Genomic DNA, 26772 nt, shown 5'->3' with positions numbered 1-26772 from the left:
AAAGAGATAGGTTAGGTAGGAATGTCTGCCTCGTTGTGCGTATGTTCTGTGTTTGTTCTGAACGGTGTCTGCTTTACTCTGCCTTGCTTCCTTCTCCACCACCACGCAGGGACCCTGGGCACAGACACAGAAGAGCGGTTGGTAGAACATCTCCTGGATCCGTCACGGTACAACAAGCTGATCCGCCCGGCCACCAATGGATCCGAGTTGGTCACTGTGCAGCTGATGGTATCGTTGGCTCAGCTCATCAGTGTGGTGCGTACCAAAGATGGGGAAGTGGGAACTGTTGGAGATTCATTCCCCGTGTGTGCAGTCATGGGATTGTTGTCTGTCATATGACTGTATGTGTTTTCATTCCACAGAGTGGGAAGTGACGTAGACAGAGTGTTTGTCTTACAGTGTTGCTGAAGTGGAACTATTGTCCTTCGTTCTTTCTCTTTGCTGTCTGATGCTAGAGAGAGAGGGAGCCATGTTACAGTGCTCCATATGTGCTCATATGTAAATAAAGTAGATTAGCCAAATGCTGTGCTACTGAGTTCTGTTACGCAACCTCTGCGGATCCCTAAAGTGTGACGATGTCTTCTGGCATCAGTTGCTGTGATGTTCGGGCTGGAGAATGCTTAAGAAGCCCCCGAACGATCGCCCAGGAAGGAACAAGACCAAATGGGTCAAATGCTGCTCAAAACAGAGGTCTTCTGTAAGTCTGGAGAAAGCTTCCTTCCTGGAGCTGCCCCTTTAGAATCATAGAACTGAAGAGTTCGAAGGGACCCCAGCGGTCATCTAGTCCAACCCACTGCAAGGCGGGCATCACCCCCACAGATGCCCATCCAATCTCTGCTTAAAAGGAGAGTTGGCCTTCTGGGGGAGCCCACTCCATGGTCAAACAATTCTCACCTTGATACTCTGCATCAAGGGTAGCTAACGTGGTATCAGGGATAAGGGAATGTGGTGCCCCCCCCCCGAAGCTTGTAGTACTACAACTCCCAACACCTCTGACCATTGGCCATGCTGGCTGCCGGGAGCTGGAGTTTGTGTTCAAAGAAGATTGGGCAGGAGCTATCAGTAGCTACTGTCCACAATGCATCCACAACTGAAGGCAGCAATCGGGGCGTACCTAGGATCAAAACTAGGCGGGGGGGGCAAGAGAGGGGAAGAGAGAGGGAAGGAGGGAAGGAGGGAGGGAGGGAAGAGAGAGAAGGAAGGGAGGGAGGGAGGGAGGGATTGGTGAGAGAGAGAGAAGAAAGGAAGGAAGGAAGGAAGGAAGGAAGGAAGGAAGGAAGGAAGGAAGGAAGGAAGGAAGGAAGGAAGGAAAGGAAGGGAGGGAGGGAGGGAGGGAGGGAGGGAGGGAGGGAGGGAGGGAGGGAAGGAAGGAAGGAAGGAAGGAAGGAAGGAAGGAAGGAAGGAAGGAAGGAAGGAAGGAAGGAAGGAAGGGGTGAGAGAGAGAGAGAGAGAGAGAGAGAAGGGAGGGAGGGAGGGAGGGAGGGAGAGAGAAAAAGGAAGAAAGAAAGGGGGGGGAGGAAGGATGGAAGGAAGGATGGAGCTCCCGCCCGCCCGCCTCCCCAAGCTCAGGCTGCTTCTCGCTCTCCCCACGTTCCTGTCGCTGGCTGCAGCTGCGGAGGGGGCGGAAACAGCCCGATTTCCAAAACCAGCAGCGACTTTTCCCCTTCAATTTTCAGAGAGAAAAAGTGCGGGTTATGGTCCGTAAAATACGGTAACTTTTTTTTGCTTCGGGGGGAGGGGCAGCTGCCCCCCTGCCCCTCGCTGGGTACGCCCATGGCAGCAATGCTGCTGGGTACCAGTGTTGCTGGAAGTTGCAGGAGGGAAGATGGCCCTTTGCTCAGGAGCTGCTTGCATCTGGTTGGCCACTGTGAGAACAGGATGCTGGACTAGCCATTGGCTTGACCCAGCGGGCTCTTCTGATGCCTTTTCATTTGCTTCCATTGACAGCACGAGAGGGAGCAGATCATGACCACCAACGTGTGGCTGACCCAGGTAAGTTTCCTGCCGCCACCCCCCTTTTATTTTATTTTAGAATTTACTCATAAATAGAACCAATGTGCCTCTTTTTAATAATAGCGGTTTGCTTAATCTCTTACCTTCTGCTGCAGTTGGAAGCAGGAAGGAGGAAATGAGCACTAGGTGGGACACTATCTAGACTAGAGGCTCCAGCTGTTGTGAGATGCTGCAGTGAGACTGTTGATGGGGACAATCACCAGCGCATCATTCCAGTGCTCAAAAACTTGCACTGGCTGCCCATACACTACCAGGCCTGATTCAAAGGTCTTGCGTTAATTTACAAGCCCCATAACACCTAGGGTTCAAGATATCTCAAGGACCCGTCTGATTTCTCAAATCACTGCCCAGTCACTGCGGTCTTTGGGGAGTCACTGTTAGAGGTCCCCCATAACTCAGGTGCACAGGTCCAAAGAATCCTGGGAATAGTAGCCTGTTAAAGGTGTCGAGAATTCTTACCAGCTCCATCTGGTACGCTGGCTGAGACCCTACCTGCCCGCAGACTGTCTCGCCAGAGTGGTGCATGCTCTGGTTATCTCCCACTTGGACTACTGCAATGCACTCTATGGGGGGCTACCTTTGAAGGTGACCCGGAAACTACCGTACAACTAATCCAGAATGCGGCAGCTAGACTGGTGACTGGGAACATCCACCGAGACCACATAACACTGGTCTTGAAAGATCTACATTGGCTCCCGGTACGTTTCCGAGCACAATTCAAAGTGTCGGTACTGACCTTTAAAGCCCTAAAGCGTTTAGGGCTTTAAAGGTCAGTACCAACACTTTGAATTGTGCCCAGGATACCTGAAGGAGCGTCTCCATCCCCATCGTTCTGCCTGGACACTGAGGTCCAGTGCTGAGGGCCTTCTGGCGGTTCCCTCACTACGAGAAAAGCTGTTGAGTGTGGTAGGGAGAAAGTTAGAGGGGTGTGTGTGGAAATCTAAGTTGTGCCTGGGGTTGCCAGTCAGGAACATCCCAGATCCTGAGATTTAAGGGCTCAAACCTGAGACCTAGGGGCGGCCCCTCACGATTCTCTCTCTCTTGTCCCCTCCTGCCACTGAGCTCTAGAGATGGAGGTTAATTGGGAGAGGGGAAGAGGGAGCAGAGGAGAACAGACCCCCGCCCCAGAGACTCTATGCGATAATTTGCAGCCAGCTTTCTGCCAGGCTGAAGCTTGCAAGCTACATGCATAGTCTTCTTAATACTAAAAAACTAAACAAAATAAGCCACTCTCACCCACCTGGAGTTTCAGGCCCTCCCCCCTGCCACCTAGAAGGGGCAAGGTAAAACTGGAGACTTCGGGTCAGCCTTGGGGATGTGGCCACCTTGATTGTGTTGAGGACCCACCCCCCCAATATATATATATATCTCTCTCTCTCCATTGCAGGAATGGGAGGATTATCGCCTTACGTGGAACCCGGAAGAGTTTGATGACATGAAGAAGGTGCGGCTGCCATCCAAACACATCTGGCTTCCAGATGTTGTACTCTACAACAAGTAGGTGCACCTTGGCATTCTTTGTCCTGGGTCTAACACTTGCTGATCTGGGATGACAATAGCGAACCTGCAGTTCATGGGCCGTATTAGGACCTCAGTACCATCTGGAGGGCCCCGCCTGGCCCCATCTTCCTCCTTGTCACAATGCCATGGTGTCAGAAGAGCTTTCAAAGCCGGGCATAGGGGGCCTTTGGGCTTCCAAACATTGCTAGACTACAACTCCCATCAGCCCCAGCAAGCATGACTAATGGGCAGCGATGATGGGAGGTGTAGTTCAGCAACATTTGGTGGGCCAAAGGTCCCCTAGGTAAAGGTAAAGGGACCCCTGACCATTAGGTTCAGTCGTGACCGACTCTGGGGTTGCGGCGCTCATCTCGCGTTATTGGCTGAGGGAGCTGGCGTACAGCTTCCAGGTCATGTGGGCAGCATGACTAAGCCACTTCTGGCAAACCAGAGCAGAGCACAGCAACACCGTTTACCTTCCAGCTGTAGTGGTACCTATTTATCTACTTGCACTTTGACGTGTTTTCGAACTGCTAGGTTGGCAGCAACGGGAGCTCACCCCATCGAACCGCCAACCTTCTGATCAGCAAGCCCTAGGCTTTGTGGTTTAACCCACAGCGCCACCTGCGTCCACCTGTAGGTCCCCTACACTTGTTTTAAACCTTGCCTGCTGCTAGATAGGGATTGAGGTGGTGTAAAGGCAGGTTAGAAAGTGGCACATGCGTGTGTGAGAGAGAGGGAGAGGGAGAGGGAGAGGGAGAGGGAGAGAGAGAGAGAGAACGTGTATGTTTGACAGAGAATGAGTATGTGCGTGTGAGAAACAGAGTGACTGTATGTTTATTGGATCTGAGATTATTTTCGTAGAAAAAGAGGTGCCGGAACTCACCACGAATGCCTCCCTTGTTCTCTTATAATGGCAATGGCACCCACCTGAGAGGTGCTGGAACTGAGTTCTGGCTGAAACAAAAGCCCTGGTTTCCGCATGGAACTGTAGAGTTAGAAAGCGTCACCCAGACCAACATGAAATAGTTTTTAATTGTATTTATATAGTGAAGCGCTTTTATAGACCAATTTTCTTCTTTTCACTCTTTCAGCTGTGGAGGTTTCTACTGTGAAAGGGCTTCAAACTATGTTATGGGCTGCGATTCATAAACAGAATCGAACCAATAAAAAGGCAGGTCCGGGTGGCCTGCATTATGATGAACGTGTGGGTGGCATGGGTAGGGCTGGTGAGTGAGCTCTGATCTGTGCACCTGCACCATCAGGCTTCGGGGAATCGGATCCCTCCCCCGGTGGAAGTGAATAAGCAGATCAAACAAAAGGATCATTCTTACCAGTTAGTGCTTTAATCACAGCAAGAGACAAAGGAATGCATATCTCTCTAGAAATGGCGGCACTCCCAGTAAAGGTTTTCCCCTCTTCCGTCCCCATTAATCTGCATCACTCCTACATCGGGTAACCTGAGCATTCTATCACTCCTGGAGCCCGTCTAGTCCTAGGCAAAGGGGGGTCAGAAGTGCTGTCCAAGGACACTGAATCTGCCAGCTGTCTCCCTCCTGGTGTTTCCTCTTCTAGCTGTTCCTCACCCAGTATTTCCCAGCTTTCCCCCTCTGGACTATGCCCTTCTGCAAACCACTGTTCTAAATCAATACTATCCTCCTGCCCCCCTTGGGAAGGTTCAGGAGAAGGGGGCAGCAGCTCCCACCATTCCTCCTCAGTCCAGCCCCTGACATCCACCTTCTGGACCAACAATGAGCATTGCTTCTCCTTCTCCCTCCCCTTCTTCTCCCCTCCCCCAGTGCCGACGGGATGTACGAGGTGTCCTTCTACTCCAACGCCGTCGTCTCCTACGACGGCAGCATCTTCTGGCTCCCTCCGGCCATCTACAAGAGTGCCTGCAAAATCGAGGTGAAGCATTTCCCCTTCGACCAGCAGAACTGCACCATGAAGTTCCGCTCGTGGACCTACGACCGGACGGAGATCGACTTGGTGCTGAAGAGCGAGGTGGCCAGCTTGGACGACTTCACCCCCAGCGGGGAGTGGGACATCATTGCCCTGCCGGGACGGCGCAACGAGAACCCCAACGACTCCACCTATGTGGACATCACCTACGACTTCATCATCCGCCGCAAGCCGCTCTTCTACACCATCAACCTCATCATCCCTTGCATCCTCATCACCTCCTTAGCCATCCTGGTCTTCTACCTGCCCTCCGACTGCGGCGAGAAGATGACCCTCTGCATCTCGGTCCTCTTGGCTCTCACCGTCTTCCTGCTTCTCATCTCCAAGATCGTGCCGCCCACCTCGCTGGACGTGCCGCTGGTGGGCAAGTATCTGATGTTCACCATGGTCTTGGTCACCTTCTCCATCGTCACCAGCGTCTGTGTGTTGAACGTCCACCACCGCTCGCCGACCACCCACACCATGCCGCCCTGGGTCAAGGTGGTCTTCCTCGACAAGCTGCCCACCCTCCTCTTCATGAAGCAGCCCCGGCAGAACTGCGCCCGCCAGAGGTTGCGCCAGAAGCGGCAGAACCAGGAGCGGACGACCGGAAGCTTCTTCCTCCGTGAAGGAGCCAGGTCCTGCACTTGCTATGTCAACCCGTCCACGGTCAAGAAGTTCGGGACTGGGAGCGGTGGTGGTGATGGCGGGGGACGGCCCTTTACGGAAACGTCGGAGCCGGGAGTCAACGGTTACCGGGACAGGCCGGGTCAAACGGTGCCCCCACCAGGCCCCTGTTGCTGCGGCCTGGAGGAGGCTGTGGACGGAGTACGCTTCATAGCGGATCATATGAAGAGCGAAGACGATGACCAGAGTGTGAGTGTCTGGAAGGGAAGGGGCTTGTGGGCAGGGCGGTGGCGACGGGGTCTTTGTTGCCTTAAGTCAACCTTGTAAATAACATACCCACCAACACTTTTCTGAAGGAGCATCTCCACTCCCATCGTTCAGCCTGGACACTGAGGTCCAGCTGCGAGGGCCTTCTGGCGGTTCCCTCACTGCAAGAAGTGAGGTTACAGGGAAGCAGGCAGAGGGCCTTCTCGGTGGTGGCGCCTGCTCATCAGATGTCAAGGAAATAAACAACTGCCTAACTTTTAGAAGACATCAGAAGGCAGTCCTGTTTAGGGAAGTTTTTAATTTGATGTTTTTTTTTAAAAAAAAATTCTGTTGGGAGCTGCCCAGAGTGGCTGGGGAAACCCAGTCAGATCGGTGGTGTATAAATAAATTATTACTACTACTATTATTATTATTATTATTATTATTATTATTATTATTAAAATAAGGACATCCTATTCCAAAAGAATACTAATAATACGCCACCCATTTGACTGTGCTGCCCCAGCCACGCTGGACGGCTTTCAACATATACAAAAACATAACAAAACATTTATACAGGGCTGCCTTCAGAAGTCTTCTAATGGTTTTGTAGTTACTGATCTCCTTGGCTTCGGGGGGTCACTCCATACCCTCCAACATTTCTCCGATGAAAATAGGGAATATTCCGGGATCAAATCTGAAACCGGGATGGCTTCTGCAAATCTGGGACCGTCCCTGGAAAAGAGGGACACTTGGAGGGCCTGAAATAAGTCCCCCCCCCCAAATTTACTAGCTTGCTCTCTCTGTGTGTGTGCAGGATACTAGGGGCTGCCACCCCTGCTCACTCCTCCAACCCGCCTACTTGCCAACCCCACTCCCCCCCTTTACCCCTCACCTATTCCCTTGCAGCTCCTCCAGCCCCCTTTGCTCACAGTTTTCTGCAAGCCCCCCCCCCCCCGGCATCAAAGTTTTCCCCAAAGCCTTTTAAAGGAGGGTGATCTCATCCAACCCCCTGCAATCCAGGAATCTCATCTTAAGCTTCCATGACAGCATCCTTTAGTCCCAAGATGGTTGATGGGGCTCGCTTTCTAATTTGTTTTTACCACATATGCATACAGTGGAAGGGACGTGGGTGGCGCTGTGGGTTAAACCACAGAGCCTAGGGCTTGCCAATCAGAAGGTCGGCGGTTGATATAAAGACATAAGAAGCGGTTCGAATCCCTGCAACGGGGTGAGCTCCCGTTGCTCGGTCCCTGCTCCTGCCCACCTAGCCGTTCGAAAGCACGTCAAAGTGCAAGTAGATAAATAGGAACCGCTACAGCTGGAAGGTAAACGGCGTTTCCGTGCGTTGCTCTGGTTCGCCAGAAGCGGCTGCTTTGTCATGCTGGCCACATGACCCGGAAGCTGTACGCCGGCTCCCTTGGCCAGTAACACGAGATGAGCGCTGCAACCCCAGAGTCGGTCACGACTGGACCTAATGGTCAGGGGTCCCTTTACCTTTACATACAGTGGCAATGATCTCTGGGTGAAAACCAATCTGCCAGTGTTTGATATAAAGACATAAGAAGCTGATCCCCCAAACTTATTAAGTTTATTATTAATTATTATCTAATCCTGCATCCTATTGTCCAGGGAACTCTGAGAATTGTAGCCGTGTGAGGGTCGCAGGAGTTTCCTAGCAGCTCTCAGCACCCTTAAACTACAGTTCCCAGGGTTCTTTGCAAGGGGAGGAGCCATGAGTGTTTAACATGGTATCGCAATGCTTTCAATGTGTTACCAGATTTTTTTTCAATGAACACTTTTCGACTTCCTATTAAATAGATTTTGTCAGGGGACTGATTTGTAAATCCGCGGACTGTCCCCAGGAAACGGGGACGTCTGGTAACCTTGCCTTGGGCTACGTAGAACTTCCTTGTTCAGGCAAAGTCTACCTCTGAATTCCAGTAGCTGGGGAACAAACTCAGCGGTTGCCTTTAAGGGTTGAATTTGGACACTTCTACCCGAACACATTATAACTCGACGCTTCGTTCTGATCAGCCAGGGCACTTCTTTCAAAGCTTTCCCCACCATATCTCGAATCATCACCTCCAGAAACATGATGCCCTGTTTGTTTGTTTTTGGGAAAAGGCTGTGGCAATTTCCCATCCCTTGGATGTTTCCTGGGGGAGACACGTCTCTTCCTTGCTTCCTCCCCACCTCCCTGCTGCCTCTCCTTTGCCAAGCCATGAGTCAGAATATCCTGTCCTTTACTGACCTGTTCCCCATCTCCGAGCGCAGGGCAGCTGTGTTCTCCAACCGAGACACCACCGAGCTCCAGAATCAATATTTCCCTTCTGCTCGGCTGGATCCCTGTGCTGAAGGCGCATGAAAAATTCATGTGCAGTGAGATATGGATGAAAGGGACGGAGGGGGAGAGAGAGAGAGAGAAGTCGGGAGAAACAGACTTTTATTTCTTGGAGGTCTGCTGCTTTGCTGGTGTAATAATAATAATAATAATAATAATAATAATAATAATAATAATTTTATTATTTGTACGCTGCCCATCTGACTGGGTTGCCCCAGCCACACTGGGCAGCCTCCAACATACATAAAAACAATAAAACATTACAAGGGATGTTGGGGGTATTTTGGGCACATTCATCTGTGGCTAGAGAGCAATGGGTCAAAGCTAGCCCCCCCCCGCCTTCCTCACCAAAGCAAATCATTCATCTGATATGGTAGCCTTGCCAGAAACTATTTGCAGACGGAGATGCTCAATGCCCACTGGACCAGGGAGGTGTCAGGTATGATGCAGTTGCCATAGGAACCGAGAGGAAGGGGAACCTGGAATGGCAGCTCTGAGGCTGCAGGTTTGGGGCCAGGCCAGCTGAGCACTGATGGGGGGGGGCGAGGCCGGAGATACTCGGGACGCACCTTTCGTCACCCGCAGTCGAAGGCAGGAATGCTTCTGAATACCAGTTGCTGGAAAGTACTGGAGGGGAGAAGGGACGCTGTGGTCTGAACCAATATTTGACATTGTAAAAAAACAAAACAAAACAACAACCCACTAATAATTGTGGTGGCTGGTACTCATTGGGGCAGTAAGGGCAGCAGAGGGGAAAAAAGTAGTATAAACACCAACAATTGGGAAACACTGGCCTGCGAGCGCTCAGAATGGAGAACAGCCTTTACCAAAGGTGGTCATGGACTTTGAAGACACTCGAACTCAGGACAAAAGGGAGAAAGAGGAAGGCACGTTTGGCAAACCCTCACCGTGTTGAACTCCCGCAAGGGAACCTCTGTCCCCACTGTGGAAGGACGTGTGGATCCAGAATTGGCCTCCACAGTCACTTACGGACTCACTGTTAAAACCGTATTTATGGAAGACAATCTTACTCAGCTACAAGTGATCATCAAAGAAGAAAGACGATCAACAGCAGGTGGCGCCAGAGCCAATGACAGGCAAGGCCAATTGCTTCTGCTCTTCCTTCCTGCTCTGTTCTACAAGGGCAAAACTGAGACTCAGGAGGAGGAAGCTAACCCATTGGACCGGCTGTAAGGAAGCAGACAGGTGTGTGGTGGCAAATTCAGAAGTGCAGGATCCCTTCAAGATAGTCACAGAAATGCGCCCTCATACGCCCCTTCTAAGATTAGACAGCAATCATATAATTATACAATTATGCAATAACATTCATCGTTCAGCCCAGACACTGAGGTCCAGCTCCGAAGGCCTTCTGACGGTTCCCTCCCTGCGTGAAGCAATGTTACAGGGAACCGGGCAGAGGGCCTTCTTGGTAGTGGCACCCTCCCTGTGGAACGCCCTCCCATCCGATGTCAAGGAAATAAACAACTATCTGACTTTTAGAAGACATCTGAAGGCAGCCCTGTTTAGGGAAGTTTTTAATGTTTGAGCTTTTATCGTGTTTTTAATATTCTGCTGGGAGCTGCCCAGAGTGGCTGGGGCAACTCAGCCAGATGGGTGAGGTATAAATTATTATCGTTGTTGTTGTTGCAATGATCAATATTATTGCATTGCAAGGGGTTGGACTGGATGACCCTCAGAGGTCCCGGCCAACTCTACGAGTCTATGATCCTATCCCCATGTTTGGCCTTTCAGCTCTACCAATTTTTGTGCAAGAACACGTCAAATGATTTGGAGTGCTCCAATATCTTCTTTCAGAGAAACTTGAGTTTTCCTTGGAAGTTCCATTCTCTGTAACAGAACTTGTTCGTCATTCTGTTGAAAAGGAAGCACCTTGTGGTTTCAGTACTCCTAGATGCTTAGCTTTGGAGCATGCAGAGAACACTTACCAGTATTCTTCCTGAGCCCCTTCTCCAGTGTGACCCCAGGAGACCACCCTCAATGGCCCACTCCCCTCCTTCCACTCCCATTGGCTCCAATCAGCACAAAGGGTGAGAAGACTTCTCAGCGGCTAAAAAGCTCTCCTTTCATGCTGTTTGGCTGGCTCTAGGATGCTGGAGGTGAGGCCTGGGCTGCAGAAATCGTAATGGGTCTTTTCCCTGCCTCGCATCCCTGAACTGCTGCACCACTGGGGTGATGGGAGGCAAATGAAGGTGGGTGGGGCACTGCCCCCAGCTACCCCAGCTGTAGAAAAATTTGGAGTTGGCTTTGACAGCCTTGATCCCTCATCAAGGGACTCGGTGTCCCCTAAGTCCGTTGTCGGTCAGAGAAGAATGGATGGAGGCAAGATCCGACAAAAGCAAGGAAGATCTTTATTTCCCTGTTGCAAGAGAGTCCCCTCTGCTCCTCGCAAGGAGGCGAGAGACCCAGAACAAAGGTGTACTGTACAAGGACCTTTAAAGACTTCAGGAATTGCCAAGCCCCTTAGCCAAAGACCACCCAAAAGGCATCATAAATACATCACAGAAAGAATTGGTCTACAACAGAAATTTGAGAGTGTGGCTTCTCTCCCGTCTTTCAAGATCCCTGATAATGTTTTACTGACTGCATTTCCTGGCCGGTCTGGGCCATTCTTCTGAGACGCTAAATACTTTAGTTCCTGAATCAAGGTCGCAGGCCCACCCTATTCCTACACAAGATATGCCCTTAAGACAGGATTTGAAGGGCTTGAAGTGAAAGAACTATTGGGAAAAGTTTCGCCAAGATATTTCCTTCTGCAGAGGAAACATGTATAGTCAATAGGAGAGCCAAGACGGCTTTGGGGGGGGGGTGTTCTGTGTGCTGAAATAAAGTGTACTTTTTCTCAGGGAATATTTCCTGAATTTTGAAGGGTGGAGGATTGGGCTCAGGGCCGTCTTACTCATAGGCACTAGGGGTGCAGGACACCTGGACGCCAGGCTCTCAGGGGCGCCAGGTCGAGAGTCCAGGGCCCGAGAGTTGAGTCCGGGGAAGAGCCCGCCTGTCGGTTGGAGCGCCACGGCAGGCTCTTCTGCTGTGGGCGGCTCTGCGTCGTGAGTTCGGGGGCGACCGAGCCAGTGAGATGCTGAAGCAGGTGGCCCTCTCTGCCCTCCTGCATGCCTGGGACTGGGCAATGGGGGGGGCACCGGGCGGATCTTTGCACCCCGGCGCCGTATATGCTTAAGACAGCCCTGATTCGGCTTTCTGTGGAGTGTGTATTTTATAAAACCTAGATCTGGCACCCGTTTGGTCGGAAGTGGGCCCTACAAGTGGGCACACACACACACAACAGGTGCTTGCCAAGCCCAAAAGGGGTCCAGCGGACAGGTGCTAACTTCCGTATCCTTGCCCTTTTCCCAGGTGAGCGAGGACTGGAAGTACGTTGCCATGGTGATCGACCGCCTCTTCCTGTGGATCTTCGTCTTTGTCTGCGTCTTTGGCACCATCGGCATGTTCCTGCAGCCTCTCTTCCAGAACTATGCCACCAATTCCCTCCTGCAGATCAACCACGGTGGTTCCGGCTCCAAGTAGCACCTGGTCTCACCCTTCTCCTTTGCCAACCTTTTTGGAGCGAGCGAAGAGAGGCAGGCAAAGGAAGATTAAAGAGAGAGGGAGGGAGGAGGGAGGGAGGGAGATGAAGTGGGACAGAGAGACACCCTACCCGATCCCTATTTTTATGGACGCTGGCCGAAGGTGCGCTCAGTAAGGGACTGCTGGCCCTTTCCCCTGCTGTCTGCCATTGCCCCTGGCTCATGCTTCAGTACTGAGAACAGAGCCTTGCTTGGAGAGAAGCGGGCCAGAGCCAAAACGACAATACTGGAATAGGTTGGTTTCTTCCGGGCTGCCCGGATGATATGGTAGCTCAACGGTAGAGCACCTGCTTTGCATGCAGAAGGTCCCAGGTTCGATCCCTGGCTCCCCCACTTAATAAAAAAAGAAGAGGGGGTGGAAAAGGTTGCAGAAGGGTCAGGCCTGGCTGTCTGATCTGCTCATTTTAGGCAGCTCCCTCCATTCCCATTGATCGGAGATGTCAGTTCCAAGCAGCCAGGAGGAGTCAGTTCCTTCCAAGTTCCTGGACGGCTGTCGGGATGTGTTCTGGAACACAGGGGACGGTGGGCTGCTTACCGTAGCGGTGAGGGTGAGGGGAGGGTCTTGCAGCCTTGAGGGCATTTTGGATACGGACTACAGCTTTCTTCCCCACCCACTCCATACCCCCTGGCTTGTGCCAATTACGGGGAACCAGCTCCCAACTCAGGGAAAAATAATAATAATAATCTATGTGTCTATATATAATTAAATATACACATTACACCCTCCATGTCTGAGGAGGAGCAGCAGCGGCAGATTGGAAGGCCACCCCTGGGCGCAACCCTCGGCGGGGAGACGTGTGGTGTGGGGAGAGCTTGACAGAACAAAAGGACATTTTCGCAGGGGGGCTCCTATGACCACCCATCAGATTTGACCAATACACCCACAAGGTCAGGGACTCTCAGGATCTCTCAGGACAGACTGATCGCAAGACCACCTCCCCTAACAATGTGTGTGTGTGGCCAGAGGAGATGGAGCGCAAACTGGTGGTCTGGCCACCCAGGGACAGGTTCAGGAGGGGTCTTCCGCTCTGGGCCATCACCAGCAGCCTCGGTAGAGAGACCAGTGTCCCCCACCCCCCACAGAGCCATTGGGTGTGTCTTCCTGGCCCTCTCCTCCTCTGCTCCTGACAAGCCAAACGCTGACACTGCAATACCGGTACCAATAAAATAGGTCACATAGATGGGAGAGATTCCTTCTTTCGGTTCAGCTGTGTGCGAGTGGTTGTTTTCTTAGCGCATTTCAAGGTTGCGGGCGGGGGAGGTCCCCTATCCTGCAGGTAAATAATAATAATAATACAATAATTTATTATTTGTACCCCGCCCATCTGGCTGGGTTTCCCCAGCCACTCTGGGCGGCTTCCAACAAAAGATTGAAAATACATTAAAATGTCAAACATTAAAAACTTCCCTAAAGAGGGCTGCCTTCAGGTGTCTTCTAAACTGTGAAGGCCAAACCAACATCCTGATTAATCTATAGATAGCAGTAATAAGGGCTACCTTTGAAGGTGACCCGGAAACTACAACTAATCCAGAATAGGGCAGCTAGGCTGGTGGCTGGGAGCGGCCGCCGAGACCACATAACACTGTTCCTGAGAGACCTACATTGGCTCCCAGTATGTTTCCGGGCACAATTCAAAGTGTTGGGGTTGACCTTGAAAGCCCTAAACGGCCTCAGCCCAGAATACCTCAAGGAGCGTCTCCACCCCCATCGTTCTGCCCGGACAGAGGGCCTTCTGGCGGTTCCCTCACTGCAAGATTACAGGGAACCAGGCAGAGGGCCTTCTCGGTACTGGTGCCCGCCCTCCCATCAGATGTCAAGGAAATTAACAACTATCTGACTTTTAGAAGACATCTGAAGGCTGCCCTGTTTAGGGAAGTTTTTAATGTTTGATGTTTTATTGTATTTTTAATATTCTCTTGGGAGCCGCCCAGAGTAGCTGAGGAAACCCAGCCAAATGGGCGAGGTATTATTATTATTATTATTATTATTATTATTATTATTATTATTATTATTATCCTGCCCATCTTGCTGGGCTTTCCCCGCCACTCTGGGCGACTTCCAGCAGAATATAAAAACAGAACAAATCCAAATCCAATCCAATCCAGATCCACATTCAGCTTTTAAATAAGCAAACAACCTGCACCAAGTCCCTAGTCCTCAGCATACTGACAAAATACTGGAAAATATGGGGGAGAGAAAGAGGTTCTGTTAAGTCACAGCAGAAAAATCTGTGGCTTTTTGGATGTTGTTGTATTCCGTTTCCCACCAACCGAACAGGGATGGCCAACAGTTAGGGACGAGGGGAGCTGCAGTAGCACAAGAACAGGGCCACATTTATATTTATTTACCTGCAGGATTTGTACCTCACCCTGCAGCCAAAATGGCACAAAAAATAAAAATAAAAATCAGTTTCTAAGATGGTCCTCAGGCTCACAGTCTAAAAAGACACAGCATATGAGGCAAAAGGAATGGTTTGGGGCGAGGAGGGAAAAGCAAAACTCAAGCACAAGTTATTTATGTGACTATGCCCCCCCCCCAATTCCTGCATTGACTGCTTGGGGAATCTGACATCCCAAGGCCGTCAGGCATTGCGATTTAATGACAGCATAGCTCCAAAAGGAGGGCTGCGACAAAATGTTGCAGCGTGGCATCCCCGGCGACGTTCAGGGTCCCAGCCGCCTCAATTCCGAATTCTCCCCTCCTGGCACAAAGAAACAGTCGAGATTTATTGGCTGCTAAGCATGCACCTTGAACCCAGGATTATTGGCTGATACTGCAGGAGAAGAAGGGCCATGGTTCAGTGGTAGAGCCTTGCGTGGAGAAGGTCCCAGGATCAATCACTCACATTGTCAATTTTTTAAAAAACTTATCCTTCTCTGCCTGAGACCCAGGACAGAAGCTGCTAGTCACAGTAATAGACATACAGTATACCAGATCACGTACCTGCTATAAAGGCTACTCCCTATGTTTCCTCCCAAGAGGGAGAATGGTTAGCCCCCAAAACTTAAGACTGTGGCCCCACCCATTTGGACCTCAGAGGCTTAACTGGGACAAGCAAGGTCTATGAAAGAGGGGTTTGCAGGCTTATGGGAATAACCCTTTTCTACTAGAAAGCCATTGCTTGTCACAGTGGCAGACCTTGGGGGTCTCCCATTTTAGCAGAGCCCTGTGCAACACCAAAATTCAGTGCCCCCCGCCGGCCTCTGGCGCTCCATTCTAAATAAGTTGTGGCACCCTCGAATCTCTGTGCCCAGTGTGACCGAACCAGTCACGGCCCCCTAAATATCCCTCCGCTAGTCATGGTAGACCCTCCTGGACTAAGATGGGCGATTAATTTGAGCTTGGCCACTTTTGCACTGTACAGTTAAAGCGCCACGATACCACTTTAAACAGTCATGGGCCCCCTCCTCCCAAAGAATTATGGGAACTGTAGTTCGTTAAGGATGCTAAGAGCTGTTGGGGGGCCCTTCTAGTCCTGTCCGAGAGCTGCAATTCTCAGAGTGGTTTAACAACCACAGACTCTTCACTCTGGAAATTTTAGTTCTGTGAAGCACTTGCGGGAGCGAACCGGCTTGTTTAACTATGCGCTGTGTTACGAGGCGCTTCCTCCCCTCCAGAACTGCAATTCCCAGAGTGGTTTAATAATCCTTCTTCCCAGGAAACTGCAAGAATTGAAGCTCTGTGAGAGACGAAGGTCTTAGCACCCTCAGCAAACTACAGCTCCCAGAGTTCTTTGGGGTGTTGTCATTTATTTTAATATCTTAGACCTTATAATTCTCATAACAGGGGAGAGCCATGGCAGTTTAGAGTGGCACCATAGTGCTTTGAATGTATGGTGTCTAAAAGCATAAAATATTTATATGCCACCCATCTCTCTGGGTTTCCCAGTGTGATCCATTCAGCAACTTTTCCCCCACTGCTGTCCTGCAAACCAAAATATGTTAAAGTCCCTCCTGTTCTTTCTGAGTCTCCGAGCTGCTGCACTGCTCGCTTCCTTCCAGCTGGATCTGCATACATCATCTCCAAACACTTAACATGTGGCCGGCTCTGCCAAGCTGCCTGGATGGTGTCCCGCTGCCCCCGCTTTCATCCTCAACACAAGGCAGAAAGAAGCTCGCTGCAGAAGAACAATCTCCCGGCTCCCTCTGAACTGCAGCAGATGGCAGGCCGGCAAGACGGCTTTCCACTTCGGTTCCACCGGCTCACACACTCAACCTGGCAGGGTGACCCAGCCGCAACCACTGTCAACATTTCTATAAGAACCTGCATTTAAAAACAAAAACCAAAAAAACTGCAGCCCATCTAATTTGGAGGCATTATTCTAAAGGTCAAGTCCAGATTTTAAGAGCGAATAGAATCCATTCAATGCAACTGCTCCTTGCTTATTCTTACAAACCTTCCCGTTCCCCATTCATCTCAAAACAAGCATATTCACCTCCTATCTTATTTACCAGAATTGGATTTTCCTTACTGCACTTTGAAAGCACAATGCAAACAAATAAATGCTTTTTATCAGCTCCTCCAACCCCTGGGCCTCGTTTTTGACCCTGCTGGGTAAACACAAGTGGCGCACTCAAAGTTTAACCAGGAATTGGCGCTTCCGATTGTGACCCAGGGCTCGGAAACCTTACCAAGCCATCGTTTCTTTCACCAACAGCATGGCAGAAAGATCCTCGATTATGTGCCCAAGACAGACACACACACAAGCCTATCCCAGGCAGATGATGAGGAATGAAAATATCACGGTATTTAAAAAAAAGAGGTTAAGTGTTACGTGGAGGGAGAGAAATATGGTAATAGGTTGAAAAAAACCCATCCACCTCCATACCTTACCCATTAATGCACATAGGAGGAAAGAGGAATCAGCTATCCTGAACGACTTTATTCTGCCCAGGGCTGCGCTCAGTAGAGGCTGGTGCATTAGGGCAGATGGAAATCTGCCTGCCTTATTTCTTACCACCAGTCCAGGGGGCAGCACTGCCCATTAGCTCCCTCTTCCTTAGTCTCAGCCTTGCCCTGTAGACATCAGCCGTGGGGAGGGTGGAAAAGAGAGCTAGGAACTGTTGGCTCTGCCTGCCATTGGCTCTCTGGCGCCATCTACCTTTGGGCTCCCTGCCTTCCGCCCTATCGTTTTCTCTGGGCACCAGTCTTCACGAGTGGCAAGGTGGAAGGACATGGGCTGGCAACAAGAGGGGCCAGAGCTGGAAGTGAGGAGGGAACCGCTTCTCTCACTCTCTGCCACCTTTCTGCCCTTCTAGCCGCCCCCCACCCAAGGTGGCTGGTAGGGAAAAGATTGCTCCTGCAAGAGTAACAAAGCGATTGCTTGCAGAGGTCTTGGCTCCCCACCGCTCTCCTCCCCACGGCCACTTCAGCTTCTCCCCCACCCTCCTTCCCAAATGCATGAAATTGAAGCACACAGATCCCCACTCCCGCCTTAGAGAATCTCATGGGAGATGCTGCTCCCCCCCCCTCCCAAAAGAGGAACAAAAAACCCCAAAAGATGCTTGCTTTGCCCCCTCCCCCTGGGAAAAGAAAAAGAATCACACCAGCGAAACCAATACAGAAAACCTTTTTTATTATTATTATTTTCAGGCGGAATGTGATGACTTCAGTTGTCAAACGATGGTATCTAGAGGGGCAATTAAAAGCAGACTTGCCAAAAAAAGGGGGGAGGGGAGGAAATAAACTGAATTACAATAGTGGTGGGAAAAGGATCAGATTTGCCTTGAATAAATTTACATCTTTTTATTATTATTATTATAATTATTATTTGCTCGCCAGCGCCTTCACGACTAAGGAAGGAAATGAACTGTGCGTCACGAGGGATAATAAAGTGGAGAGATGAGGGTTGAAGGAGACTGCTGCCGCCTTTCAACAGAAAAGAGTTTGCATAAAGAGAGCTCCCCAGTTAATGCCACTACAGCAATTGCCCAGACATAACTGATGGGGAGGAGAAAAGCTGGTGGGGGCAAAAAAAAATCCCAAAAGCCTCTCTGGTCTGGGATCCTTTGCATTTCAAATGCACCTTTAGAAAATGAAAAATGAAAATAGGCTGCTTGGAACACCAGGGGGGAGGATTCCACAAATAATTGGAAGACAAACCACTGCCAACTCCATAGCAGCCAAAAGCTTGGAACTGGAGTTTTTCTATACAGTATATGTATATTTAAAAACTGACGAATAGTAGCTTAAAAGAAAGGGGGAGCATGGGAATTCTGAGGTGTTAGAAGGAATCAAGTGATGACCCAATATTTAAACATCCATAGAAACCCGGTGATATGTTTCTAGGCTGGGCCGCGACACAGACTGCAGCTATGCTGCTTCCTTGCCTTTTAATATTAAAAATTAAGATGAGTCTGGCTGGCTCTCACGACAGCAGGTGTCAACACAGAACAGGGAGCAAAGGAGTTTGGGACAATGTGGGGGAGCTGTGCGGTTGTAGCTTAGAATGACCTCAGAAAGGCTGGGCCGTCTCGCTGGGAACAAGGCGAATTCATCAGCATTCCAAGATTCGTGGAAAGGGGAAATGATCACAAATATACACATACACCCCCCACCAATTAAAAAAAACAAACCCGAAATTATACCATAAACTGGCAGTGTGGTGGGTAAATGTTGTAGTGGCCCCAAAGAATTCTGAATTAAACAAAGGTAAGAGGAGGAGTTGGGCGATATATATATATATATATATGTGTGTGTATGAAAATTAAATTCAAGTGAGCGGGGAAATCTCTGTGATGTTCCCAGAGTTCACCTTTATGCAAATCCATGAAGTGACAGAACTCTTGGGGAAAAGACAGTGTGTGTGCATAATTACCAGTTCCTCAATTCACAGCTTTTAAAAAAGGAAATAAAAGGAGGGGTTCAAAGAATTGATTAAAAAAAAAAAGCAGAGCGGGGACAAGGAAGGCGGCCTTTTGACTAACCGGAAGGGGACAGAGGTGGGGAGAGGGTGTTGTCACAGACGAGCGCTGATGCTGGTGGATTTCTTTCTTTCTCTCTCAGGTGTGCGCACTTGGATCATGTCTTTCCAATGTTCGTTGATAGAGTGGCGAGGGAGGGAATTAAAGGGGAGGAAGACTCCCCCCCTCCTTCCCCAATGCTGCCAATATAGATCGGAAGGAAGGCCTCGCGGCAAATCCATAACCCTAAGTTAACATTCCTGCTTCCATTTTTTAAAAAAGAATACACACAACCTATGTTAATAAAAAAAATACCCCTTTCCTTTCACCCCTCCCCCCGCAGCCAAAAAAAGGAGTAAAATAAAATAAAATAAAATGATAAAAATGCACAGCTTGCTAGACTTCGGACGGGCCAAAGGTCTTCTCCTCTTGGGGTTTGCAGATCCAGCTCCCGTAGCCCATCTCCTGCAGGGCCCAGAAGAATTGCCGCTTGGCACTCTGGTACGTGACGGCCGCTTCCTTGGCCTCCGAGTACATGGTCAGTTTCTGCAGGGCCTTGCGATCCATCTTGGCACAGAGCGATTGGAAGAGTGCAAACAGGTTCCTCTTGGAGACCCGGGACACGTCCAGTTTTGGTCTGGGGGGAGGAAGGAAGGTAGGTAAAGGAAAAGGATTCTGGGAGGCCGGAAGGAAGAGAGATGCCCAGGGAGGTTTCGGCTGGCACCTTCACTGCACACCTGTAGACACCAGGCGAAAGGTGACTCTTTAGCCAGGACTTTGGCTGACTGACATACAATTTTAAAAGTGTTGTGGAAGTGGGAATGATTGGGCTGCCTTTGTTTTTATTACCGTATTGGCCCGAATATAAGCCACACCCCCCCCCCCGAATTCCAAAAGTGAAAAGTGTGGTTTAAATTGGCGACCTTACAAAAACTGGCTTTTACAGTATCGCTGCTGAAACAGACAGAACGGGTGTGAGTGCTTGCGGAATTTTAAGGGAGTGGCTTATATTCAGGTATTGTCTTCTCTCTCTCTCTCTCTCCCCACCCAAAAATTTTTTTTTAAAGGTGCGGCTTATATTTGGGTGCGGCTTATATATTCGGGCACTCCTCCTCAATTACTTTTCCTATATCTCATCCAGTGTCAGTTTTGTTGCTGGCCCCCGAGCATGTGGATGGAAGATGCATGAAAAGAAAGGCAGCCAAAAATCTGCATCCCACACCTACTGGAAGCAGCCACACAACCATGCCTGATGTTATGGTTACCCCTCTATGCCTCCCCTCCAATAGCTGTGCCCCATTCTTACCCATCTACTTTGCCTTTCGTGCCATCCAGGACTTCGACTTCAGAGTCATCGGGGAGGCACCAGTTGACGCTGGATTCCTTTGTCTTCCCCGTCTGCCTTGCAGAGTCGTAGACGCTGACTCTGCCAACCTGTGTTGGCAGAGGGAGAGAAAGAGTGCAAAGCTGAATAGTGTGTGTGTGTGTGTGTGTGTGTGTGTGTGTTTGGTGGTTCGAATCCCTGCGATGCAGTGAGCTCCCGTTGCTCGGTCCCAGCTCCTGCCCACCTAGCAGTTCAAAAGCACGTCAAAGTGCAAGTAGATAAATAGGTACCACTATAGCGGGAAGGTAAACGCCGTTTCCGTGTGCTGCTCTGGTTTGCCAGAAGTGACTTAGTCATGCTGGCCACAGGACCCGGAAGCTGTACATCGGCTCCCTTGGCCAGTAAAACGAAATGAGCGCCACAACCCCAGAGTCGTCCACGACTGGACCTAATGGTCAGGGGTCCCTATATAACGAACAGTGTATCCAATTGTTGTCACCAGGACCGGGTTTCAACACTGTGATATATCACCAGCTAAACATCGTGATAAGAGTGATATACAGTGGTACCTCGGTTTAAATACACAATTGGTTCTGGAAGTCTGTACTTAACCTGAAGCGAACTTTCCCATTGAAAGTGGATTATTCCGTTCCAGGCGGGTCCGCGGAGTACTTAAACTGAAAGTACTCAAACCGAAGCGTACTTAAACAGAGGTATGACTGTATCACGATGTCTGAAATAAGGGTGGACCTAGGTAGAGGCACTGGCTGGCTTCACAGTTTTTCCCACATTGTGATTTTGGCACAGCACATGCACATCAAAATTCATGATATATTGCCAGGTCAAAAATACCACAATATGGACTCCAAACCGCTTTTGGATGATACTTCAATATATCTCCCATCCCTAGTTTTTAGCCAAACCTAAGGTCTTGTTTTCGGGCATAGTTACATTTGGAAAACAAAGCTCTAAATTTGCAGGGCAGGAGACGCTGGTTGTTACCATTGCAACGTGCTGTGTTGCCCTTGATAATACCAGTTTATGGGAATCACGAGGCATTCTGCCTCCAAAGCAGTCACTGACAGCCTTATCCTTCACACATGTATTAATTCTCTTTTAAAGTCATTCAATCTGGTGGCTATTCCAAAGCAATCATCTTCCAAAGCAACTACTCTATTCCAAACTTAAAAAATGGAAAGCGTAATGCTGGTGGTCAACAAAAGAGGTTTAAAGACTGTCTCAAGGCAAATTTTAAAAATGTAGTATAAACACCAACAATTGGAAAACACTTGCCTGTGAGCGCTCCATTTGGAGAACAGCCTTTAACCAAAGGTGTCATGGGCTTTAAAGACACTCGAACTCAGGACGCAAGGGAGAAACGTGCTAAGAGGAAGGCACGCTTGGCAAATCCACACCGTGATCAACTCCCGCCTGGAAACCAATGTCCCCACTGTGGAAGGACGTGTGGATCCAGAACTGGCCTCTACAGTCACTTACGGACTCATCGTTAAAACCGTGTTTATGGGAGACAATCTTACTCAGCTACGAGTGATCACCAAAGAAGATTCTGCCACATATTGCAACAGCAAACTCAGCAGCACATTGTGCAGAAGTATGTTATTTTGCCTGTCCTGAATCTTCCAACATTGGATTGATGGGAGAAAGACTATCCCCTCCCATCAATCCAATTGTCTCCACAGCAGGCTTAGTTTTGTATACCTCTATAATGCCCCCCCACTTGCTTTCCCTCCTCCAAAACTAGAATTATAGAATTGTAGCGTTGGAGAGCCATTCCCCGAGGGCTGCCTAGTCCAACCCCCGGCAATGCAGGAATCTCAGCTAGATCCTATGTGACAAATATCGCAGCCGCATAGAGAAAAGGTCCAGACACCTTTGAGCACGACTGAACTATGGAAAGGTGGCATACAAATAATTGATGGTGAAGGAGGAGGAGGAGAAGGAAGACAAGGAATTAAAACCGCAACGGGAATCAAACAGCGGTTACCTCCGGGTGATTGACAAAATACGGCTCGGGGAGTCCGGACTGGAATGTGTTGCCGTCTCTCGACATGCGGCAGCAGATGGCACGTGTCAAGTGACCTTGACTGTACAAGTAGCCTGGAAAGGGAACACAAAATGAGGTTGGTGGTGCAGGCATTTTTTTTTAAAAAAAGGAGCACGTATCAGCTGCTTCATCAACCTGGGGTGCGGGAGGGCATGACCATTTTTGGAAGGGTTAGCGGCAGCTGTATCTTGGCAGGAAGGGCAGAGGTTTAACACAAGCCTTGAGTACTTTGCAGCCTTTAAGACATTTATAGCAAGGGCCTGCTATGTATGTCCTTGTCATGAGACGGGGGCTTCCAAGGTCCCAAAAGAAGGAGGGGGGGGGACACCCAAATGAACGTGCAGCAAAATCCCAACAGCCTCTTTTGCTTCCTATAAAGCAGGGATGGGAAAACTGGGCTATGTGGATGTTCTTGGGTTCCAGTTCCCATCAGCCCCCAGCCAGCAAGGCTCATGGTCCAGGTGATGGGAGTTTTAGTACAACAGCCTTTGGAGAGCCCCACAGGCTCCCCGACCCCTGCGCTAAGAAGAGTCATTTGTGGCAGAATTGTGTCTCTGTGCTCTCGAGTCTTCTCACCGATTGTGCCCATTTTTTTTTACAACTACTGCTAATCAGATATTTTACTTGTGCTTTGCCATGCCAGGGCAGGTTGCAACAGTTTAAATGTGCTGCATTAAAACTGGTTAAACCATATATTTGTGTGTGTGTGTGTGTGTACCCCCCCAAAAAAACCCCCTATTTATACGTCACTTAATTTTGATTATCTCTAGGCAGTGTATGCCAAGCCCAACAAATACAATCAAGATAAAACCAGTTAACCAACTGTAAAATCAGAAATGGTGTGAGAATGGCTGCTGGGATTTTTTTTTTTTCCAGCAGATGCCGAAAAGTTCAACAGAGAAGGGGCATCTCTGATCTCAGCCGGGAGGAAGTCCAGCAGAACTGGGCCCACCATACTGAATGTGCAGCGACTTCTCCAAAAACCTAAGTGGCCAGGCAGGGATAGAAGGAATCAAGCACTCCTAAGCTATTCTGTACCCAAGTCATTAAGGATGCTGAAAATTAATGTAGGAACCTTGAACTCAGCTTGGTAGCATCCTGGCAGCCAGGGCAAGGTTTTTGAGCAATGCATTGGCGACAGTCTACCCCATCAACAATAGGAAATGTTTCTCTGGTAGAATCATAGAATCATAGAGTTGGAAGAGACCACAAGGGCCATCCAGTCCAACCCCCTGCCAAGCAGGAAACACCATCAAAGCATTCCTGACGGATGGCTGTCAAGCCTCTGCTTAAAGACCTCCAAAGAAGGAGACTCCACCACACTCCTTGGCAGCAAATTCCACTGCCGAACAGCTCTTACTGTCAGGAAGTTCTTCCTAATGTTTAGGTGGAATTTTCTTTCTTGTAGTTTGAATCCGTTGCTCCATGTCCGCTTCTCTGGAGCAGCAGAAAACAACCTTTCTCCCTCCTTTATATGACATCCTTTTATATATTTGAACATGGTTATCATATCACCCCTTAACCTTCTCTTCTCCAGGCTAAACATACCCAGCTCCCTAAGCCGTTCCTCATAAGGCATCGTTTCCAGGCCTTTGACCATTTTGGTTGCCCTCTTCTGGACACGTTCCAGCTTATCAGTATCCTTCTTGAACTGTGGTGCCCAGAACTGTGGTGTCAAAGCTGTTTTTTTTGGGGGGGGGAGGTGTGCCTTCGGTGTACAGGGACAGCTACACAGCCAAGGCATCAGGCCGCCTCTGCCAGGAGGGAATTCTAGTGCATGGGGCTGCCACAAAGAAGGCTCCCCCCTCTCCCAGACCAACACCGCCCTTCCCCTGCTGATCTTAACACCCAAGAGGGTCTGCATCTCTGCAGCGAAGGAAGTGGCCTTTCAAGACATCTTGGAATGGAGTGGGGTAAAGTAATAGGTGCTTTGGGGGGGTTACAGCTGAGAAGGCAGGAAAAAAAGAGAGATACAAGATCCCCACACCCAGCAACAGGGAGGATGGAGAGATCCATTACCAAGCGTGACCGAGCGGAGATAAACAGGCTGCAGGAAGTGGGAGAGCAGCGCCCCCTGCAGGCCCAGCACATTCCAGCGCAGGATCTTGTCGCTGCAGGACATGGTGCGGAGACGCTCGCCGTGCTGGATCCCGTCCCACGTTGGCACGATGTCGCTGGATTCCACCGGGATAGTGCCTTCCCCTGCAGGAAGAGAGGGAGCCGGTCGGGAGCTGCCTTTGCTGGAATGGCCCAAAGGCAACACACACACACACACACACACACACCCCTCACTGGAGCCCAAGGATGGCCTTCTCCAGCTGCCGCTGCCAGACAGATGCTGCTGGGTCCTCAGAGAGGGCATGGGGGCCAGGGGCCTCTTCCAGCACCGGATGTGTTCAAAAGGTATGCCGCCTCTACACAGAGAGGTTCCGTTCAGCTGTTACTGCGGCATAAAACAGGGGTGGGCCATATCACCCCCAGATACACACCTGCAGGACTCTGCACCTGCCTTTCAGAACACCTTCCCTGCCCCTTGTCCAAGGACACCCACCCCCCTCCACAGCATTTCCTTGAGCATTTCGGCCTGGTTGAAATAGTGTCCTGGGTGGAGGGGGGCAACCAGCGGAGCCTCACAATGCCAGTAACGAAAACAAGTAGCTACAGGTGAAACTCGGAAAATTAGAATATCGTCGAAAAGTGCATTTATTTCAGTAATGCAACTTATTATTTTTTAGTTTTCTTTTAATTTTTACAAATGCTTTCTTTTGGAAATTCCACAGTAATAAAACAATTAGTTACAATAACACAAAAATAAACATCGTTATTACATTTCATTAATTACATTCCATTTATAATTGACCCGCCTAACGACAAATAAGTACAATTAGAACAAATAAAGGCTTGACATATTTTGCTTTGCACGTCATGCATCTATCTCTTATATTGGCTTCACCTTTTAAGTTGAGTTACTGAAAAAATGCACTTTTCGGCGATATTCTAATTTTCCAATACGAAATTCTAATTTTCTGATACAAAAACCATGCGCAAACACTACGCAACAGAATGAGAAGACCACTATTCCCCCAGCCCTTTCCCTCCCTCTCCAGAATTGAAAGTGGAGGTGCTATATGTTCCTTTCCTTGGTTATCTGTATCACAAAAAACTTTAATTAAACAACCAATTATAAAAGAAAAGAAAAGGAAGAAGCCTATAGCGCAAAGGTGAAATTGCCATTCATCCCCCTTCCGTATTGCAACGGGCATTGGGCCGCGTACAATGAAAAGAAGTTACTGCTGCTACTAGATGGACAGACTGAGTCAGTATAAAGCAATTAGAAGGCTGGAAACTGTATCCTCAAAAACAAAAACTGCATACCAGAATGGCCGGCTGCACATGTAAAAGCTTGAAAAAGGGAAGCAACGAAGCCCCGGTCACTGGGCTCAGTTCCCCTGGCACTCACCATTTTCAACTTTTGTGCGCAGCTTCCCCTGCTTGGGATTCTCAAAGAGCGGCTGGTGCTGGCCTTCCCCAACTGTGTTGGCCTGGTCCGTGCAGGATTTGTCAAAGAGCGCCCCGTCCCCACAAGGTGCCGTGCTAGAGGGCAGAAGAACAAGGCACACCCTGAACCCGAGAGGCTATTAAGAAATCTGTGTGGGCTGCTTTTCAGCAGGTCCCCCTAAAATAGCGCTCAAGCAAATTCTTAAAACGGCAATTTGAAAGGCAGAAGCACTGGGCTAAATGGCCCCTCTAGCCCAAGGATAGAGAAGCTCAGGTCCTATGGCCAAATGCAAACTCATTTGACCCTCACAGAGCTCACTGGGGGGCAGCAGCCTTGGACAGGGCCTTTTCTGTGGCAGCCCCCAAGGTGTGGAATTCCCTCCTGAGAGAGGTTCGCCTGTCACCTTCACTAACATGGTATTCATTGTAGGCTGAAGATGCACCTCTTTGCCCTGTTCTTTTGACACTTGAACTGTGCGTTGGGGGGGGCGCCACCCTGCTCCTGCGACTGCAATTTGTTCTGAACTGTTCTTTAAATGGTTGCGACCTGCCCTGGGACCTTAAGGGGAGTCACACTGTCTGCCTGCTGCGTGGAACACTTATTTACCCCTACCCAATTCTCCCCTTCGCTGTTTTTTGGTTCCCTGCTAGCTCTTTCCCTGCTTTGCACTCAACATCCCCTGTGAAACGCAGCACAAACTGGTAC

The 26772-nt window shown here is 49.7% G+C and overlaps 2 protein-coding genes across 11 annotated transcripts in view; one reads left to right on the top strand and one right to left on the bottom strand.

Annotated features, from left to right (window-relative positions):
- The first annotated feature begins 138 nt into the window (after window positions 1–138).
- Window positions 139–12226, top strand: CHRNB2 (cholinergic receptor nicotinic beta 2 subunit). The gene is made up of 5 exons (XM_035098247.2): window positions 139–255; window positions 1948–1992; window positions 3401–3510; window positions 5313–6330; window positions 12047–12226. Exons 1-5 carry the CDS (start codon window positions 226–228, stop codon window positions 12215–12217), a joined length of 1374 nt encoding a protein of 457 aa, XP_034954138.1. The 5' UTR covers window positions 139–225; the 3' UTR covers window positions 12218–12226.
- A 5556-nt stretch (window positions 12227–17782) lies between these two features.
- Window positions 17783–26772, bottom strand: part of ADAR (adenosine deaminase RNA specific) — a 40259-nt gene continuing 31269 nt past the window's right edge. For 5 of the 10 annotated variants that reach the window (XM_035098171.2, XM_060269913.1, XM_035098163.2 and 2 more), the window contains exons 11-15: window positions 26029–26162; window positions 24588–24770; window positions 22509–22621; window positions 20486–20613; window positions 17785–19816 (exon numbers count right to left, since the gene is read on the bottom strand). In XM_035098171.2, coding sequence (XP_034954062.1) covers window positions 19576–19816; window positions 20486–20613; window positions 22509–22621; window positions 24588–24770; window positions 26029–26162 — 799 coding nt within the window. In that variant the 3' untranslated portion in view covers window positions 17785–19575. Of the gene's footprint in view, window positions 19817–20485; window positions 20614–22508; window positions 22622–24587; window positions 24771–26028; window positions 26163–26772 lie in introns of all 10 variants that reach the window. The other 5 variants (XM_035098167.2, XM_035098166.2, XM_060269915.1 and 2 more) reach the window with 2 other exon arrangements.

The sequence above is a fragment of the Zootoca vivipara genome, chromosome 17 (genome assembly GCF_963506605.1).
Source record: "Zootoca vivipara chromosome 17, rZooViv1.1, whole genome shotgun sequence".
Lineage (NCBI taxonomy): Eukaryota > Metazoa > Chordata > Lepidosauria > Squamata > Lacertidae > Zootoca > Zootoca vivipara.
This window is presented reverse-complemented; position numbering and strand designations above follow the sequence as displayed.